The sequence below is a fragment of the Helicoverpa armigera genome, chromosome 10 (genome assembly GCF_030705265.1).
Source record: "Helicoverpa armigera isolate CAAS_96S chromosome 10, ASM3070526v1, whole genome shotgun sequence".
NCBI lineage: Eukaryota > Metazoa > Arthropoda > Insecta > Lepidoptera > Noctuidae > Helicoverpa > Helicoverpa armigera.
The window spans coordinates 4,688,367-4,709,811 of record NC_087129.1 but is presented as its reverse complement, the minus strand read 5'-3'; the positions used below and the strand labels follow the sequence as shown (position 1 = coordinate 4,709,811).

Below are 21,445 nucleotides of genomic sequence, written 5' to 3'. Positions count from 1 at the left end.
CGCTGGTGTGCTCGCATATGACTACAGTAGCCAATCTTCTTTGAGAAGGTCCGCGCACATTGCGGACATGTGAGCACACCATTATCATAATTGTAACTGATTGCCGCGGGTGGTCGGGCTTTCAGTTCGTCGCGTCTAGAATCAAGCTCTGACCGACGACGCTCCTCAAAGTCAGAAACTTTGTTTCTAACTAGAGCTCTCCAATGAGGCTGTTGGGCTGCTGGCCCTTCCCATAGCTCTCTTTATAATATTACTCCAGTGAAAAGAATAAAGACGCACTTGTTTACGTATTTTGTATTCGTATTTCACAAATAAGTAATTACCAAAATATATTTTTTAATATAACATTAATATTTACAGTGTTTATCCCTGTTTCAATTGTCGAAGCGTTACATAAGCCAGGCTTTTTATTGTTTTAAAAATACATTAGATACAAACACTCGTCTTATTAAGTACAATATTGTTTATCTTAAATGTAATAATGCACCTATCTATATTTACATAAATATTTCAAGTATAATACACATTTATCACCAGTTTTTTTCTCCCTACTCACTAATTAGTCTTAATAATTTCCCTAATACTTTGTGTTACTCCTGCGACCAGCACGAAGCTTCCAAACGCTATTAGTATAACATCTTTTACAAGAATCCAGTTGTATTTTCCAAGTCCCCTGTTCCATTTGAAAATAACGTCCATTAAAGATGGCGCAATGAGGCCCAAGAAGGAGTAGAAAAAGGCTCCCTCTAGTCCAATCACTTGCTCCAGGCGAGGTAAGGTAGCTGCTGCTATCACTGTGGAAAATATAAAACGTAAATGAAACAATGTCGGGAATGATCTACTTTGTATTACTATTCAGCCAGTGCATAAAAAAATATATTTAAGGATAGGCTTATTTGAGTACGGCGGTAATATAAAAATGTTTAGAAAATAACTATAGTATGCTCACCAGTAAGGACAGCAAATACTGCTCGGATGACGCCTTGGGCAATATTATGGTACTTCTGTGTAACATATCCTTTAGTGTTACGCCAGACTATTTCCATAGGCACATAAAATTGAAGCGTGTATGTAAAGAATATAGCAAAAATTATGAACACCTTGGCAGTTAAGGCAGGGCTGAAACAAGAAATTAAGTTTCTATTGAATTCCATCAAATACTTATATAATTTACACAACTTGTAAAACATACTTAGGTACTTTAGATATAACCTATTTCATAAAACGTAGAGACTATTACTGGCTATAATAGACGAAAAACTTACAAAAATGCTATAAAGTCATAGTGAATATTAATAATTAGAAGAATATATATTTTTTTCTTTTATCTTTCATTTCTTTACACTTTCATGTAAAAGAGACAGTTTTTTTTTTATAAAAACTGTTTGCTCTGCCACCTATACAGTAATAGGCAAATACTGGTCAGTTTTCTTCAAAAAAATATTTGAGGGGCTTTAAAACTTAAAAAAATAATAAATAAAAATAAAATTTTATGGCATTTCACCGTTTTTTTCATGTAAAGTAGCCAGTACCATAATGAAACAAAAAAAGTTTTCAATATAAAGTTAGTTGTACGGTAGACTGCACATCAGTGGTAACTGTCATGCACCTTAACTCAATAGTAATAAGTACGATTTTCCTATGAAACTGTTACCACTGAGCTGAAGTTGACTGTACCATAGAGTTTTACGATTGATTGATATAGTATAAAAAAAATAGTTTTCTTTTTTGGTATTGCTGAATGAACGTTTGATTTATGCGTTCTATCGCAGGAAACTGGTGGTAAAAATATGACCAAAAACGCTATTTCATATGGTTTTTATTTCCGCGGCTTGCATTTTTACATAGATACTTACATTTCAGAAGTGTCCAAGTTAAGGGTGATACTCCCTTGTGCAAGGTCTCCGTAACGTACGTAGCCCAAGAATCCCATGAACATGTACAATAGGACTACTACAGACATGGTGATGTTCAGCACGCCAGGGCAGCCGAGAAAGTGGTTGGGTTTAGCCATGGTGTTCTCAACCGGGAGCACGACGCCGATGCCTTCCATTGCAAATATAACTGTACTGGAATGAAGTTAAGGTTCAAATTAGCGATGTTTATGAGGTGAATGTAGAATTTAATTTAAATTGTAGAAATATTCTTTGCTGAATTTAGGTATAACTTTAGTATCATAATGAGTTGTCGTATTATAATTTGTAGGCCTATCACCTCTGCTTTTTCCCAAAGTGTGGTGTGAAGTTGCGAAGAAAAAATAAACCCTTAGTAGCAAGTCGCAGACTTAGAAGATGCATCTGAATCGTCTGGTAAGTAGATTCAGAGTCACAAAGTAAAACAATAATTAATAAAATATTAATGTCAGTTTCCTTACCCGATAAAGAGAGGAAGTTTTCCAATATCAACTGCCATCGGTTTATCGCTGATAGGAGGGAAATCGGAGCAAATGTAGTACAGGCAGATGAGGAATGTGAGAACCAGTAGAACGTTTGCGAATCCTGAGAATGGCGCCAAATATTTTAAGTTCTTGATTTGTGTGAAGATCAGGATTGGGACCAAAAACATGAGGCAGTACATAGTTTTGCTGATTTCATTGTCCACGAAATAGAAGTCGACGATCTGAAATTAAGAAACAATAATTTAATATAAGACAGTTTAGAAGTCTTATGTGTTTTTGCTTTTGGAGGATATGGAAATACTTTACACATAGATATTAAGGTAGGTACTTTCTCCTTGTTCATCCCGTTGTCTTTAAAGAGGCATCGCTTATTTTGTTAGTTAAAAATAACATGAAATTTAAAATAAACGCGAGCCAATACACTGGTGTCATTAACTAATCTTTTGTAGTCTTTCAACATAATTTAAGTTGAAGTGCATGAGAAAAGACGTATGTTTTGTCAGCCGTCCAACATACCTGTTGAACAGATTCCACGAGTAGGATGACATAGACCGCGCAGGCGCCAAGAATGGTGAAAGCCATGGCCCAATCTATAAATATCCTGAAATATGAACGAAACGCTTGTTTAACACCAGTAGGCGTAAAGGTGCAAACTTATAGTTAACTACTGCTTATTGATCCTACAGATCATTTTGGAAGATGTTATTCTTGATGGGGAGCCAATCTTTAGGCGCCGTCAACAAGATTTCTGCCAGTGCAACGTCATTTACAAATTCATTTACAGAAAGATCAAACACTTTGATCAAACACTCAGAAATGGAGTAGGCAGGCAGGTATATAATAATAAATCATCCAGATAAATATTATTGAAACAACATTATCTAAATAGCTGTCTACGCCTTTCTTTGATGTTCAGACATCGGACAAATAAGAATTCATTTTTGGCAGACAGCTACAATGCAATAGATACATTGTATAGGAAATCTCCCACGGCACCCAGACACAATCTTTAATCGTGAATCAGAAACCACGTGACAATGGTTAATGAAAGATATTTTGACAGCAATAATGGTCTAACAGTAGTCCTAACCAATGCAATACTTGACCTTAGGTATCTATTGGTTTCATTACCTCAAATTTAAAATGTCATACATTGGGAACGTGACTATTCCCATGGGTCACGTGAATTACAAGCTATTGTACCAGTTGGCGATTTTAATGATTCTAAATGTTGCGCAGACACAAATGCTGGCAACGAGAAAATCACTGGGAGTGTTGTGACAATTACGGATTTGTACGATAAATTAAATGTTTCCGACGATAATTGCGCTCCTTAATCACATTGTCGAGAAATTCAATTTTATTTCAGATTTTGAAACAGAATGAGAACGAAAGCGTAGTGTCTTTATTTTCATTCGATTCATAGAATTCAGTCTAAATGAAAATATTATAGATTAATGCATCGATTGATCTCAAAACTTTGAACCGATATCATAACGTAGTGACGATGATGAATTCTTTATAGATTCAATACAATTCATTCTAGTTTGTCATGACAATTACTTGAACATGCAAATCATTGTTCCGCAACAAGAGCAAATAAGAAAAGGTTGACATAATGAACGAGAATACTAAACACCAGACATCATATCCAAACACTATTGTCTTTAAGATGTGTATTTAATTAGTTAGAGTAAATATTATCAAATCACGCCTACAGATTATTATTATTTTTTAAACAAGACGGCTGAATTTCAAACGTTTAGAATGGATTGATCAGTTCCATGTGTTAATGGTAAATGTATAGTCAGTCTATGCAGCATAGAGTCGGTACAGAATTACACAATATTTGTCACGTTTCTTTAGAAAATTATTGAGCAGAACATAAAACAAAAATGGCCAAAAAGTAAATAGACACTTTACCTGGCTGCTCGTGATATTTTCCGTAAAGGTGGAGGTCCTGTAGCAAATACCGCTTCAACAGTTTCTGCATAACCTAATGAAGGGACCCTTGTGACTCTCGAAACTTCTTGTGAGGTTTTAACCTGGAAATGTGTACACTTTCATAAATATTTTGCATTTATTATTGTTAGAAATATGGCCTCCAAACTCAACGTGGTGTTACTGTGATTAATTCTAGATTTCCGCATAATTATTCTCATCTCCCATTTGACCACAATGCGGTTTTCATACAGCATAACATTATAATTCCTAGGTTGTACTGTAGTTGACGTATGTATTTTTAGATTAATTCTGTTTAGTAAGGACTTGAGGATATAAATTAGTCGTCATATCGTATCATATGAAAATTATTTACCAATAAATAAACGCAATGTGTGCAGATGTATCCCAATATAATTGTCCCGACGATGCCGACTAGTGTACCCGCATTCTTGAATGCAGCTGGCATAGCTAGGATACCGGAACCCAGTGATGATTTCAGAAGATTTGCAAATGACCTCATATCTCTACAATAAAATAATCATAAGGTAATTATGAAATTCAAATTAGCCATGAATAAGTAAAATCAAGGTCCAGAATGTGATTAAACTTCTTATCATAACTCTCAAAAGAATCCGATTTTTATTTGAGCACGTGCTTTGATTTATGCGTCTTTTATTGCTAGAATAAAGTCGCACTCATTCAGTTGACGAATGACTGATTTCCTATCAAGCCGGAGAATTACTACGATTGCTTTTTTAATGTAGTAGGTAACGTAAAAATTCAACGGGATTCTTTATTTAAAGTTCAATGACGATTCGTGTATCGTCTGGGAGACTTTTGATTTATAACTGTACTTACGAGTTGGGATGTTCCAGTTTTCTGTTTTGAAAAGGATCGTATGCGTTGCATTCCAAATCATTATCTTTACATTTTGTGTTGATTGTGCTAATGGATATCGTTGAGGGATAGAGTCCATTTTCTGTTATGACGGCCCTGAAAAAGACAAGACAAAACCAGTTGATTGAAATTCTGAACATCTTCCACCGTACCACAAAAACTTTTGAATGTCTGTTCAACACTTGTCTAAAAAAAGTACAAATTATGTCGTTGAAATAAGGTCCATTTTGCAGCCACAGTTTTTCTAGACAAGAGTTCAAGAGATGATTAAGTTTTTGTAGTAAGACTGCTTGTGTCGAAATGTCGTGTTTCATCTTACGAATAGTTACTTCATTAGATTTTTTATCATTTGATTCTGTGAACGTTGCCTTGGAATGAAGCCATAGTAATGTTTAATGTTGAATTCAAAGTATTCATAGACACCGTCGTTAGGTTCAATAAACTATACGCGAAGTCGGTACTTATCAACACATGCCTAATTGCAAGGCGAAAATGCCGAAAAACGCCCACTACCTATCAATCAGGGTTGGATTTTGGTGACTGACATGAATTCCTTGCTCGCTAATGTATATACATAGTTGTACAGCGTACATAGCTCAAGAATGCATGTTTAAAGTCCGCTAGACAAAATCGCAATAACATTAAATTTTCAAAGCGATTTTAACGCCAAGCATATTTATTTTTGAACGCAGCAAGAATCCAAATGGTACTTTATGGTCCGCAAATGGTTTATAAATCAAGTGCAGACAGATTAAAAAGTACGTCTTCAGTTGCCTGGGTGATGTAGACATTCTTTATATTTAGAAGATATGAATAAAATTCATACAGGGTTAATTTTGAAAGGTCATTTTCAGATACAGCTGTTTCTTAGAATGTTTAGTGTCATCTTTGTCAAAATTAAAACATAGTTACGAAACTGATTTTAATTCCTAAAAGAAGATAAGATGGGGTCAGCAAAAAAACTCCATAGGTAAGTATTTAGTACAGCAAAAAAAGGAAAAAAAATATGTTTTTTAATTGCCATAAATAGCTTTTTCAAAGAAATAACAACAATCAATTCTTATAATCATTAAAAAAACACGATTCTCCGAATAAAGATGGCATGACGTGCTACATCTTCTTAAATATCATGTTTTTTTTATATTTTAACAATAATTTCCTAACCGGTTTAACTCATTCATCCGCATTGTGGAATTTTATCCAAACTAATATTATAAATGCGAAAGTAACTCTGTCTGTCTGTCTGTCTGTCTGTCTGTCTGTCTGTCTGTCTGTCTTTCTGTCTGTCTGTCTGTCTTTTCTTCACGCCTAAACTACTGAACCGATTTGTGTGAAATTTGGTACAGACATAGTTTGAAACTTGAGAAAGGACATAGGATAGTTTTTATTACAAAAAAAAATAAAAATAAAATTATTCCGGACATATAGCGCCATCTATTGGTCAAATCAAAAATCTGCTGGTAGTCACTATTCCACGCGAACGAAGTTGCGGGCAAAAGCTAGTGTGATAATAAAAATACTATAATATAAGCGTAAAGTTTCCAACAACTAGTTTAGTTATTGCAACACCTATATTTTCCTATTCTTGAGTATGTATGAAACAAGTGAATTTGTAACAAATAAAACTGATCTATAACCGATATCGAAAAGGAGCGAGTATCGTAATTAAGAAGTCCTTTCATGTATGCAAACTTTTGTATCACTATGGCTACGAGTAATATCTAACTTATTTATAACTATTAATTTACATGCCATAAAGAAAAGGTTAATTACTATGCCTAATCAGAATCTGCTTGTAACTAGTACAACAATTGATATCTAACGTTCATGTACATAGAGCATGGAAATGAGCAAGCTCAGTTATTTCCTAAGCCTTACTAAAGCAATTTTAGTACATTTATTGTAGTCTGCAGTTATAAAAGGCTTTATTGATAACGAGATTGTCACCGTCACTATTTTCTTTACATTGTGTTGTCATGGTTATCAAAGATGAGAAGAGTATAGTTTTGTAAGTATGTATTGTCTGTTCAAGGTAGCAAATATTGAAAAAAATCTCAATCTCTTTATTCTCTTATTGCTGTTTCCCAATTTAATATGTAAAACCTTCCCTTATAAATTAGAACAGACTATACTTTGTAATTTCTACATTATTGGTCGTTAGATAGTTTTTATTTGTTGCGTATGTTATCATTAGCTCAGGTCAGTATTAGAAAGACCAGTGATTTATTACCGGTAATAGCTAATGCCCACTAAAACTTTGTAGTTTTTTGCATAATCGATCATGACGGCCAATCTAATATTGTAAAAAATAAAATAAACGTATCTGTTACTAATTTACTAAAATGTATGAATAGATTCTATCACATTTAACCTTTTGACGTTTCGATGAATTATTTTTCGATAAAATACGGAGTAAACGTCATAGACTACATATTTATCTTAATCTTCATAACATTTAGCTTTGCATAATTTTCCTATTCATTTTGATGATATGATGAAAATCATTTGAAAAATATGCTAATTGTGACTTATCATTTTTAAAAACAATAGATAACCGAATAGGTCACAGGTAATATCATAATTTTCACGACTTCGAACGTGTTCTTTCACAGAAAACGCGTCATATTATCAGACTCACTAGAGATAGATCTCGCACGTGCTATCAGATGAACGTGATACATTCGCTTTTGGACATGTGCCATCACTATGGCCATATTTGTTGATAGTGTGCGACACAACATTAAAGGTAAACATAAACATGACAAATGCTTCCGGTATTTATCACACCTTGATTTTGCAGACATTACTTTGTTAATTAATCATCTGTAGCTAGCTGTCCATATATTTGGTATATTTTCTTCAGTAGCTGTGTGTTAATTTAGGTTTTTAAGGACTACATGTTTGACTTTTCTTGCCATACGTAGTTCACCATGGTGACATTGATGACCTCTTTACTCCAAGACTGATTTTTATTAAAGCTACGACAAAATTGAGGTAAATTGATTGAAACTTTTTAGATAGAAATACGTGTTTAAAATTGTAAAACAAGAACTAATTAGGTACGAGTAATTAATTGGTTGACCGCATTATGTGACGTTGGCGTCATCGACTGATATTGAACTAGAAGATTTTATGATGCAGTTTGCAAAGGTGCTCAACACTGCTGTTTAGCTGCCAAACACATGCAGTTCGATATAATCCGTCCTTTTCATAGCTTTGAAAATGAAAGGGTGGGGAATGTGTGAAACTGTTTAGACCTTTATTGCGTTTGGTGTCTCGGGCGTTGGGAAACTTACGAGTTACCATGGGCAGGAAAACGATCGCTACTGAGGCTTTAGTATTTAAGTTATGAGTGGTGGTGAAAAAAAACTCATCTTATACTCAGCTACCTACAGAAACAGGACCTCTGGTTATTTATCCGACTCGACGAGAGAATTGAAGCTATTTTAATAAAGGTAAATGGGTAATTTACCTTTCTTTATAAAAAGTTCATTAATAATAAAAAGAATATCGCCGGTAAAGAAGAGTTAATGGGATGCTAGTAAAATCTCGAGAAATAATGGCAAGACGGAATAGTTTTAAGGTATATGCGAGCTATTAAAAGCATGTTAAAAGATTTGTTTTGACCGACATTGCTAATGATCCGCTTACTTAATTATAAGATTAATCAAACTTAAAAAGTCATCAAGTCGGTATTGATTGAGGTTACATACACGATCAAGTTTGATTGTGTGTAAACAACCTCTGACTAAGCTCCAAAATATACTACCTGCCTTATGAAGTCATAAGAAGATTCCGGTTTTTGATCCTACTCGAATAGTTGCTACGCGAATCGAGTGCCGAATATCCTCCGCCAAATAAAACAAATCAAGGCTGATTCACAAAGACTTTATGAGCTATGGTAAATTAACTTGATTAAAAATAGAGATTGGTTTCTATCAACACCTGTACGTTATAGTTACATAGTTTGTTATACATATCTTTACGCATGATGGCCACTAGAGCAAGAAAGTGTAAAACTAACCATTCGTTAGTGGCTCACACGTGAAAATTACACAACTTTGGCGCCATTTCAGTTATAACAGAATGTAGTGTTTACAACTAATGTTCTACGAATAGTTTTATTGGGACTAGATTTTCGAAACGTTATCTAAAATAGTTAGTTTATTTGGATCAAAAAGTATACTGATATTTCTCACTTTTTCTCATAGAAGGAACATTTTCTGATTTTCACACGAAATTTTCATTTAAATATGCGTTCTTGGACTAACATTTCGCAATTTATTCACGGTCACGGCCGATAACATTTTTAATAGAAAAAGAAAAAACCACTTACGTCGAACTGAACTCCTTCATATTGTAACTGTTGGTCATTTTCACTGATGTTTACTTGTTTTAATTAGTTTGAAAATCCAGGATGGCACAGGAGTAACTCGAGAGTTTTTAATCGATTTGTTTATATATTACGATATTATTGTATCGATACATGTTATGAGCGCGCGTGCGACATGGCTCGCGTACGGGCTGCGACAGTCAATGGTCGCATGTTTAGTGTGCAATAGTGATCTTTATATAAATATAAAATACGCGTGACCGTTTCAGGGACCATCTTGGCATCGACATTTAGCTCAAGGGCCAGTGGAATCTGGAATTCTGGACGACTATTGTTAATATTAAAGTTTAGATAAATCGATCCTTATTTATAGCGAGTTAAGATTTATTTTCACTACCTCGAATCATTAAATCGTAGTGTCGTCTGAGAATTTGCACCGTGTCATATTTATGTTTTTATAATTTTATTATCTCATAAAGTAGTGAATATTTTAGTCTTTCCTTAAGATTTAGCTGCTACCTGTATCTACTATTAGAATTTTAGACCTTGTGCGGCGCTACAAATGTTACATTTCGATGTGATGGAACTTTAACGGTACGCATGTGTAGGACGTTTATTTTCATTATGCAAATATCTTTTTATAGGCACTTGGCACAAGATTTTTTCCTCAAGTTCATAATCCGTATGTTTCAATGGTTTAAGGAAAAATGCTTTAAAAAATATCCTTTTTATTATTTTTATCTTTTTTAGCACAAGGATTATGCCAACAGGCACATATTATAAAGAAGTGTAGGTATCTATTTATTGTCACTGTTAAATTCTTGCAAAAATACTTTTCGAGCTGTACAGTCGTGCACACGAGCGTTACAAATAAAATATAAAATACGTCACAAGTGAACAGACGACTACGCAGCACATTCGTTATCACGCGAGATTCTAGACAAGAATTGAATGTTGTAATAGTCTAACAATCTTTTATTAACATTTGGCACACAGAAGATCGTTTTTAATTTAAAAATAGGTATAGAATACCGAGGTGTGACTGTTACTGGGAGTATTTGGCACTGAAACTCCATGGGACTGAGGACTAGGGCGTACTTAACATTAATTTTATACTTCGATACAAATAGTCGTTACATTAACAGAGATATTATGTGTTTTGTAGTTATTTTTAAACGACCTCAAATAATGTTGAATATGATGTTTTGTGATAGATGTGTGAATACTTACATTATTGTATCCTCATTTGGGTGGAGAGGAGATGTTGTTTATTTTGTATTTTGTGAAAACAGCAAAAGCATTTTGTTTGTCACTGTCCAACATGAAACTTGGGCGCTTGATTTCAGCACTGTCCAATGTCCAGGCATCGACTAACAAAATATCGAACTTCATCCAAAAATATGAAAAATGGATGCCAAACATGTAGGAAGATGTCTTCATTCATGTTGTTTGTATTTACGACGGACTTCACACTCTTACGTCGTGTACTCGTCCTTCAAAATATTGTTGCGACTGAAAAACTTTGGCGTGAAATGTAAAGCAAAGTTTAATCAGAAATCCTATTAACATTTTGTTGTACTATATTGACAATGTTGTATTGTAAATAAGTTTATTACGGTGCATGCGAGTTATGAACGTTGTTTCGCTTTATTTATCATAGTTGGTAAAGATGTGAGTTACTTACATTTGCAGGATCTATGCAGTTCAATGGCCCAATCCCTATAAATGCGAAAGTAACTCTATTTGTCCGTCTACGAGCTCGCACCGATTTAAAAGAAACTTTGGTACACAGATATTCTAGTACCTGAGGAAGGCTACTTTTTACCCGCGAACGGGGAGTAGTCCCCTCAGAAGGCCGGACTTGCGGGGAACCGCTAGTGATAAAATATTTTGAGATACTCAAACTATGTGAATAGGAATTGCAGCAAATATTTAGAAGTCATTTATTACGTTGGCTATGAAGCGTGAAGATTGCTCGATATTTCATACATTATGTACGTTTTCACTTTGTTATAAAATTTTTAGCAAAGTGAAAACACATTGCTGCTCTTTTTGCCAAATAATACAGTTTTAATTAGTTTGCAAAAAGAGCCTGTTGTCTATCATCATATTCGTGTCTTAATTGTTAATTGCTTGATTTGCATTCTTGGACAAGTTTGCACGTGTCAGATAGTCAAGTATTTTATTGAAGTTTGAAGTAGTGTTTAACAAAGCAAAGGATTAAACAATAGCCAGATTAGTAATGCGTAATGGTGGGCTTATTATACAAGTGGTACATAATCCTTTTGCAATTAGATTGGTTGTTATCTGAGTTGAATACTTATGCTTTCATCCTTCTGAAGAGTAAAATGTTATATGATGCCTACTAAGCCTACTACTTATAGCTCCTAACAGAAAGGTTACAGGTAAATCACGAGACTGAAAGGACGGCGCAAGCGCCGCACGATATGTCAGAGACAATAAAATTATTATTAAACTTTGACTAATTACCGTTGTATTTTCAACATCACCTACGTTAGTTTTTTCTTTGTTTACGTCGGACAGTATCAGTTTTGAAACTGAGTTTTCTTCACCGTTAGTGAAATCATAGGTTAAAAATAACATGCTAAAATTGTTTACTGTTAAACTTTCTTACAGACAGCCATCAACTTTTGCAACGTAGTTTGTTAATGAGTATTAGTTTGTCTTCTAAAGAAAATAATGTTATTTTGTGTTGTATAATTTAGATAAGGTAAATTAAAAAATGAACGCCCAAACAATTAAAAGATGTTGTACTTAACAAACGTCGCAATTGAATACCAATGAAATTCGAAATTGAAAATAGATTGAGTTATGTTTCAGTTAAAATGGACTTTGGAATTAGATATCTACAATCCCCAAACATCGATCAATATCAAAAGCTGAGTACGACTTGCTGAAATTCATACAAAATAAACGCTTTGGCGCTGTTATAGAGGAAATGCTTAGATACCGGAATTATCTATTCTAGTCTAGCATATAATATGTTTAGTGAAGGTACTTACGTAGTGCAGTAAGTGTCTATTACGCATTTGGCTGCGTCTTATAGAATCAAAGAGCATAAGTTGTTGCAAAGGACACAACGTCCACGTGTAATTAACGATTTATTATCAATTATGTATTAAAGTTGAATGGCCTCTGATCTCATACATGTGGGCATTGATGTTGCCAAACCTTTGTATATTATAATGCTAGAAACCAACAGCAGATTAATATTTTTGAGGCAGACCGGTTTGCTGAAACTGAAGCAAACCTTGCTTTGTGATATGAGTTAATTTTTCTCCGGTTACGCAGTCTAAAACGTCACCATTTTTGCATTTCGACATACCCCTGATTTAATTGAATAAAGATCAATGAACTTGGTGATGACTTAAAATATAATTAACATCTCCAAACCACCATTCGAGGAAGCATTGGCTAGCTCTCATGACATCCTATTGATCAAATTATACCTATGCCGTAATCCATATTTATTGTTTTAATAAACTTCATTAATAACGCATTAGATGCATGACAGTTATAGGCAAACTATTCCATCCTCTGTTTCCGCAGTAATAATGTTTAGGTAAACCAAAACAGTTCAGTCATATATATGCCCAGGGAAATATAGAGCTTACTTGTTAATCTCGCGATGTTTGCTAAATATCATGTTTCCGTATGCAATATACCTACTAATTTTAAGACAAAAGAAAATCATCTTAAAATTGTATGAATGCTACTTTATATATACTTACATGTACATAATAAATCTGTAGAGAAGTCATTTCTGTACATTTAGTATACTGAAAAAAAAACCTAAATAATGTTTGATAGAGTGACATCCTAACGCTATGTTAATATTTTGAAAACATGGCTCACGATGTATAAAAATAACGTACAGACCTATGTAGGTATTTTTATAGCAATAATACATCTTATCGGATTTCACATACGTATGTTTAAAACAGTAATTTAATTTATTAACCAACCTTTACTTATACACTTGTTTGTGATGTTCCAGCAGACATTGAATAAATTTATACGCATAGGTAATAGGCAAGTACTACAAATGAACAGTTTTCGTCCGAAACATTTAGTTAACTTTGTATCATTTCTATTTTTCCGTCGCCCATTCTTCTTTTCGTAAAGAAAATACTTTTTCCGTCGGCAACATTGTAATATATCGAAGAAGTCATCAGCATAATTTATGTTAAGTGCCTTTCATCTGTTTCAGTCTCCATTCAGAAGCAATATAAATACCTCCATGCTCTTGAACGTTTAACCTCACTGAGTTTGCGGACGACTGAAACATTCTTTAGGTAAACGAATGCAGTGACCTTAGCTGATATTATTCAAGAGCTTATTTAATAAAAATAATGAGTTTCCTGTCAACCCAACCGTTTAATGTACAGTCGTCTATATAGGTCTATTGATCACTACCAGGAAGGGTGTGCGTAGTTAATTCTTATGTAATATCGTAGATAGATGTCGTCTGACCGTATTACCTCTTAAACGAAAAGTAGCCAATATAAGACATTGTGCCAAATGTAGGGTCAATGACTACGACAATCAATGTCAATTTGCTCGTACACCACCAGACAGATTTAGATTCGGTTTGCGGACGGCGTCATGATATTCGATCGAACTAATAAAAAGCTGCTAGTTTATGACTGAGCAAACTTAAAATATGGACTAAGAAGTGACGAAAAATAACGTCAACAAACTAAGAGTAAACAGTGGCTATTAATACATGTTAACTAGATTTGGCTGCAGTTTAGCCGTCGACGTCGGAAAGGATTGCTATTTTTAGACTTGCAGTTGCGCCATCTAGCGGACTAAGCTATTTTGCCTAGTCGGGAAAACTACTGAAAAACTTTTATTGCTTGAGTATGTACAAGTTTGTTAAGATTTAGCGAGAATGATAACCGTTTATTTATAAATGGGGTCACGCAGAAAATAACCGTCGCTCGTGTAGACGCATTCCTCGAATTTATGACGGTTACGTCTAGACTGAAGATGTTTGCTTGGATTCCCCAAGCCATTTTCGAGCATTTTTAAACCTAAAAATACTTTATTATAAATTAAATAATATGCTACACAGATAAATAAATTACATTTATTAATTGTACTTCTTAAATCTAATCACAGAAACTTTATTCGATAAGACAACAATTATGTTCCAAGTTAAATTACTCCATTTGCTTATGAATCATTTCTATAGCATCGGATATGGTGACGGTGCACCCAGAGACTAGACTGAACATGCCACAAAAGACAATAAGTATATTCTTATATAAGATCCAGTTGTATTTGCCAAGGTCTTCCCAACGGAAGACAGTTTCCACAATGCCTGGTATGATGAGACCGAGGATGGAGTAGAATAGTGCTCCGACAAGGTTGATGATCTGCTCCAGGAGTGGTAAGGCGATCCCTATTCCACCTGAAATAATGATAAATGTAATGTATAATACAGTAAGTTTAGGAAAATACACATAGGTAAGTGTAGAAAAGTTCAGGTGCGTCTATGTAGAGAGTCAAAAGTGCATTAATGTATGCTTGACGAGGTAAAACTTAGGTGTGGCCGCATTTCGGACTTTGGGCGCAATATAAATATAAGTATTTAATAATATACTCAAATGTAATTTAGCGCATATAAGTTGATATATAAATAGTATACATATGTCAACGTATTTCAAAAGAATGACGGTCACAATAGAGCTCTAAAACTAGTGAATGGCCATTTACGCTAAACACGGATTTAAAAACAAGCAAATTAAAGTTTGTTTAAAACAAATTATGACAAGGTTGCGTTAAACTCTTCACTTAGTTAAATATATATTTAATCCGTTTGAACGTACTTGGCCTGTTTGATAAAGACAATTATTTAGTGAAAGATTACTATGACAATTTGGATTAAGACTGTCCAATTATCTGAAAAATATTTGTCTTGTTAACAGACTGGTACACAAATAATTGTATCTGTTTCCTTTGTCTTTTTCGCGAAAACATTTTGCGGATTTTTCCTTTCTACTTTTTACCTAAATATATCTAAAGCTTTTTCTGTCGAGTTTTGAATGCAATGAAGGGTGATGCAATGTATCTTTATTGCAGACTTTGCAAGCTTTTCATTGATTTCATCATCATTATCAAAGTCCACTGTTGATCATAGACTGGGAGAATTAATATAGACCATCCATTTATGTATATGGGGGATTCATAGGATACAAATTCTAGATTTTTGTTTTATTTTATAAAGCCACTTACCACAAAAACAGACAATAAAAATCCTGACACAGATTTGCATGACATTGTGGTATTTCTGCTGCACACGAGGCTCAACGTATCTTGTGAATATGTCGATAACCACGAAGAAGTGAAGAGGGTACGTCAAGAATATCGTTATCGATATAAATACTTTCGCACATATCGCTGGCCTGTAAATATGAAAAGGAAATCTTAATCTAATTTCAGAGTTTAATGCACATTTGCAAGCTGACACGACGTATTTATATAGGTAACATATTATGTCATAAAAATATGTTAAATAATCATGTGCAAAGATGAGGACAGTAGGCTTATCTGGGTATCCCAGAGTTGAACTAAATTTAAAGGAATATTTATCAGAGAAATAAAGAAGCTAAAGGGACAGCTACGAATTCAGTTTGTCAAAATGTATTACCAGGCATCCATAGGCAGATTTAACGTGATAGTTCCTCTAAGTGCTTCTCCGTATCTCAAGTAGCCAAATACTCCCAGCATTATGTACAAGAGCATGACTAGTGTCATGGCAATCACCATGACGCTGGGGCATCCGAGGAAATGTTGCGGTTTCTTCATCGTATTCTCTACTGGCATCACTACTCCTATGCCTTCCATTGCGAAGATCACCGTTCTGTGGAACACGACTATTATGCCAAAAAATCTGACAGTTATTGGAAATGTTTTTCTATTCATTATACAGTGTAGATACACATATCAATTTAAAGGATCTTTAAAATAGAATCGGTAATTTTAAATTTTAATATTCAACAATATTCAATAATGAATAGATTTATTTCTTTGTATAGTTTACACACTAAAATTTCCAATTGTTTCAATTGTAAAAATACCACAACAATGTCAAATAACCATTAACATTACTATTCTTTTATACACTGCAAATTACAGCGTTATAGAAAAACAAAAGACAATCGATCACTTTGACTTACGACAAGAACGCCGGCAATCGCGACATGTCACCGACAATTTGTTTATCACTGAATGTCAGCGGTTCCCTGAAGATGTAGTACAGGCATATTGCGAACGTTGCGAAGAGGAGCACGTTGGCTATCAAAGAGAATGGCGCGAGCCACTTCAAGTGCCTGATCTGGCACAGCAGGCAAAGTGGCAGGAGGAGGAAAAGGCAGTACTGCCCTACTGGTATCGGAGGCGTTGATAAATATGTGTCGAAAAGCTGTAACAAGAACAATGCTTGTGAGCATCTAACTTACACTTCTTTCGGTTAATTCTGATTTATAGTAGGATAATAGGTATCTGAAATGTTGTCTGTAAATGTTATTATATCGCATTGTTGAAGGTTTCCTTTCGATAAATATTATTTTGCAAAGTACTGATTGTTTCATTACTAGAACAAGGTGATTATTACTTACAAAATGTGAGTTCCCTTAGCAAATAATTATGAGACTAACTATGTATTTAAGTTTGACTGTGGATAACAGGATGGGATGGCCATGTTCGATAGCACATTCGCTTATATATCAAATTGAGAACCTGAACAGAATTGGACTTTAGTCAGTTAAATTCTGACACTCCCATAGCAGCGTGCAGCGTATATGAATATTTCCCACCTCAAAATAGAACCGTGGTAGTCCATTCGCTGTAGGTAATATTATGTCACATAAATTCTTGTTTCTGGTGTTTGTTTACTACTAACTATCAAGGTTTTAGTAATCCATTAACAATAAGTGTTTGTCATTAGATGCAGCATGACGTATTTACGAGCAAACCATCACGGATTATGGGACTTACCTAGAACAACTGCATAATTATACCTACTGCAATTTTGTAATTGGTTCTTACCTACTTATGATACGCAGCCATGCCATGGACAAGACAGAATGCGTGTTGCAGTAATTAAACATGGGAATATTTATTTATGTTAGGTATGTATGTATAATGTGTTAAATGTACCTATATAGATCTTACCTGCTTAATTGAAGTAGCAATTAGTAACGTGAATATACAACAGACGCCGAGATACGTGAAGCATAAGGAAAACTCCGCGAACATGCTGAAAGAATAAAAAAAAATATTATACATAGACAATAGTTATAAAAAAATATTGTATTTCGGTAAATAAATATGAGAAGAAAATACGTTTTACACCGTCATTAGTAGAGGTTGCAGATATGTTCATCATCTAAAGTTATGATATTTTTTTTAACATCTTTTTGAAAAGCCTATATATTCGGGGCTTGCCACTGCCCAGTCAGCAATTTAATTTTATGTCTTTACCCGATTACAAAATCAGTTAGTCAGACCGGAAAGTAATATTAAAACATAATTACTGTGCAAAATTAGCAAATGGTCTAACACATTTTGGACCATTAGCAAAAGCGGCTCCACAGGTTTCCGAATAAGTTAACAGAGGCTTTCGTTCCGCTCGACAGCAGCCTCGGGAGGTTTCTACCTGAAATCAAAACAAAAGAACGGATACGAATTATTATTAATCTCAGAAATACCTATTTCTACATACACTTATTTTTTACTGCTTCAAAATTAGTGTGGTTTGACAATCTTTAGTAACTTAGCATTATCAAATAAAATCTATATGAGTCTTGTATACTAACATAATAAAGAGGAAACATTTTTTATTCGTTTGTTTGTACCCTAAACTACTGGACTGATTTGAAGAATCAAACTGTTTGTTAGTCAGACTGTGTTGGTAGTCAAACTCTTCCCGAGTACCTAACATTGGCTATATTTTATCCCGGTACAAATAGTTGTTCCCACGTGACGTGGGTGAAACTCTGGGAAAACGAAGTAGTATACGCATCAAAACACTTTATAGTTCTATTTCCAAAACTGCGATACAAATATTATACAAAAATTCTTACAAATATATGAACACAATGTCCACAGATAAATGCTACGATGACGGTGCCTACGATGCCAACGCCCCATCCAGCATTTGCGAAAGCTAGGGGCATGGCTAGTAGCCCGGAGCCTAGTGACGCCTTTATGAGATTGGCCAGGGATCTCATGTCTCTGGAAAAGAAGCATTACCAATATGTAGTTATAGTACAGATATTAACTAAGTAGATTTGTATAACTCCAGACTTATAATGTCGCGAAAGGAGTATGCTTCTTTCTCTGATTTTAGTTGTAAGCTTTTTGAACTTTCCACGTTTCCTGCTAAAATTCCGGTCAAAAGTTTATTGAACTATTTGGCAATAAAATTACATTGTTATTGAAAGTTCTACACGTCAGCTAGTATCAGTTCGCAAGGGTATAAATAAGACGATGAAGAAGGGTGCGACGTAAGATTAAAAAAAGAAGGGTGTGTCTTATTATTATAAACAAACTTTACGTATTAGGTTAACAGCGATGAAAATTTTATTGCACTGCTTGCATAAAATTAAATGGCAAATCAAGTTGATATTTTTGCCAAGTATGATGTCATGGTTAGAACCCGGACTTGGTCGATATTAGGCTAAATGATAATAATACTAATAGGTATAGTATGTAGATTAGAACGAAAATGTGGTGGCCATGATCATAACATTAGTGGGATGCAAAACAGGTTAAAAATCTTATTCTGATCTACGCCAAAATAACTCCTACACCTATAATATTTTTCCTTGTCTAACACATTGGTCTTAAGTATAAGGATTTTCTTGGCTTTAACTGTTTTCGTATACTTAAACAATTTTTGATGCCCTAAGCTAGTTGTTACAGAATGACTTTGTAATTAATCTAAATAAAAAAAGAATGTCATGTTAGTTGCACTACCTACGACTTAAAAATGGCTTCTGATAATAAGAAGGAAGATAGCTTAGACCCTGGAGAAGGGTATATAATAGTTTTTGTCACCATCCGGCTACTGGAAGCAGTTATCACGCGACGCAGATGAAATCGCTATCGTTAGCTAATATGACATAATTTAGGTACTTACGAATTTGGTTTAACCACATCCCGGTGTTCAAATGGATTATAGTCTTCGACATTTTTACTCTTTTCTTTCTTCTCAATCATGTTGACAGAGTTTAGTTCACACTCCAAGTCACAACAAATAACTATTCTTCTGATCGCGATCGTTTCAGGTTTGATTTTCCGGTTCTTAGATGTTTAATAGAATGCAAACATTGCTAGTTGTCATACCAGTTATTGTTAGTAAATAGCATGAATCTGTCTCGTCATAATAAGCATGCAGTTTTGCCAAAATTGTGGTATCACTGCAGTATTTATGTAATTATTCTTCAACTGAAGTTTGCACTATTCTTCATACGTAAGATGACGATTCACTCATAAATTCACATTTGTTTAATAATTATCCCTTATCTCTTATGAAAGATAAATTCTTGAGAAGGATTATAAAGTTTCTTTGGTTTGTCATTAACGCAATAAAAATTGCTGATGCTCGTAAAATATTTATCTCACAGTATCAGCGAACAGTTCTTAAAACACGTGATCTTTCAAGTCACACACACTATGAAATACACGTTTTGGAAACCACATTAATTTTATTTATATTTTTTGGTAAATAAAAACATTCCCACACACTAATTTAGAGTGTTCTTGTTTCTTATCAAAGCCGCTACTAATTTCATGAAATTCATTTGTTTAAGCCCGTGGATCGAACTGGATGCCTTTCAGTTGTGCATGTTTTACGATTTACAATTTATTAGTGAGTTCGCTGAAGTTGCGGAGATGCGGGCGCAGTAAACAGCACAAACACTAATGTCGACTGATACCTACTCCATCGAGGTTCTTATAGAGACCACGTGACCGGTACGTACGCAATCTAGGCACAATACTACGACATCGTTACTTTACGACTGTCAATATAAATAAGTATTACGGTTATGACTTTTAATTTGTGTCCTTACAGAATTTTTATCTCGTCTCCCTTAGTAACTGGGTGCTCTGTTTTTCTAGACTCCACGGATGTTCTATAATTTAAGTATTAAATATTTATCAAAGGTTTGATAGGTCGTCGATCTCTGCTTAAATACATATACCTACTCTGTGTTCTGTTGTAACGCTCTATTATAAAATCTATCTTTTTATCTCTGTAACTGTATATAAATGGGTGAAAATAAGTTTGATAGACGTGTCTGAAATGCAGGGTTCTTGAAGGGTCATCGAGTAGGTATCAGAGTTCTTGTCTTTCCTTCACCTCAGTATTGGGATAGGCTATTTTTATTACTGTATCTCGATCTACACACGTGAGCAATTTGGGTTACTAAAAAGAGATCAATATCGCAGGCATTAATCAAATGCTATTACGATCAATTCCGAATATCAAGGTTCCAGTTGGTGATCTGGACTCATTGTCTCGTCTGTAGTTCATTCAAATGAAATGTACGCAAGTTATTGGGTACTATATATTTTCCTACAGTTTATTATCAATAGAAAATAATAAATATGTGAATGTCCTATGAAGGGTCTAGTGCAAGTTGTATGGCAGATTTATTTATGCACTGTTTGTAGTTTCGCTATATATTTTTATTCGCTCTATCCTTACTTTATATTTATTATTTTGCTATTTTGTATTTTAAAAAGTATGTTAAGTGTCAATTGTTATAATTTATCAATGGCTTGGTAGCGTATAGGTCTTGCAAGCACGTGCAACATGAGTATTTGTTTATAGATTA

General features: G+C 34.3%; 2 protein-coding genes across 3 annotated transcripts; both read right to left on the bottom strand.

The window, feature by feature from the left end:
- Positions 1–279: 279 nt before the first annotated feature.
- On the bottom strand, positions 280–10,961 carry LOC110371772 (proton-coupled amino acid transporter-like protein CG1139). 2 transcript variants are annotated; one of them, XM_021328153.3, is made up of 9 exons: positions 10,803–10,961; positions 5,201–5,335; positions 4,716–4,866; positions 4,322–4,443; positions 2,915–2,999; positions 2,375–2,619; positions 1,857–2,069; positions 950–1,119; positions 280–794 (listed from the first exon to the last, which is right to left on the bottom strand). In XM_021328153.3, coding segments are annotated over exons 1-9 (1,362 nt in total). In that variant the 5' UTR covers positions 10,805–10,961; the 3' UTR covers positions 280–555. The 2 variants fall into 2 exon arrangements, with proteins under 2 accessions (XP_021183828.2, XP_021183827.2); XM_021328152.3 differs by lacking the exon at positions 10,803–10,961 and adding an exon at positions 9,576–9,823.
- Positions 10,962–14,665: 3,704 nt separating this feature from the next.
- LOC110371829 (proton-coupled amino acid transporter-like protein pathetic) lies at positions 14,666–20,566 on the bottom strand. The gene is made up of 8 exons (XM_021328232.3): positions 19,744–20,566; positions 18,686–18,836; positions 18,137–18,258; positions 17,775–17,859; positions 16,778–17,022; positions 16,249–16,461; positions 15,834–16,003; positions 14,666–15,009 (listed from the first exon to the last, which is right to left on the bottom strand). Exons 1-8 carry the CDS (start codon positions 19,821–19,823, stop codon positions 14,759–14,761), a joined length of 1,317 nt encoding a protein of 438 aa, XP_021183907.2. The 5' UTR covers positions 19,824–20,566; the 3' UTR covers positions 14,666–14,758.
- Between the last annotated feature and the right edge of the window lie 879 nt (positions 20,567–21,445).

Excerpts from the sequence above, each read along its gene's own strand:
- LOC110371829 (XM_021328232.3), bottom strand. The coding sequence starts at position 19,823 with ATGATTGAGAAGAAAGAAAAGAGTAAAAATGTCGAAGACTATAATCCA. Across the intron at positions 18,837-19,743 it reads GATGTGGTTAAACCAAATTC|AGACATGAGATCCCTGGCCA; the intron begins GTAAGTACCTAA and ends CTTCTTTTCCAG. Across the intron at positions 17,860-18,136 it reads CCATTTGCTAATTTTGCACA|CATGTTCGCGGAGTTTTCCT; the intron begins GTAATTATGTTT and ends TTATTCTTTCAG.
- LOC110371772 (XM_021328152.3), bottom strand. The coding sequence starts at position 9,613 with ATGACCAACAGTTACAATATGAAGGAGTTCAGTTCGAC. Across the intron at positions 5,336-9,575 it reads ATGAAGGAGTTCAGTTCGAC|GGCCGTCATAACAGAAAATG; the intron begins GTAAGTGGTTTT and ends TGTCTTTTTCAG. Across the intron at positions 2,070-2,374 it reads AAACTTCCTCTCTTTATCGG|TACAGTTATATTTGCAATGG; the intron begins GTAAGGAAACTG and ends ACTTCATTCCAG.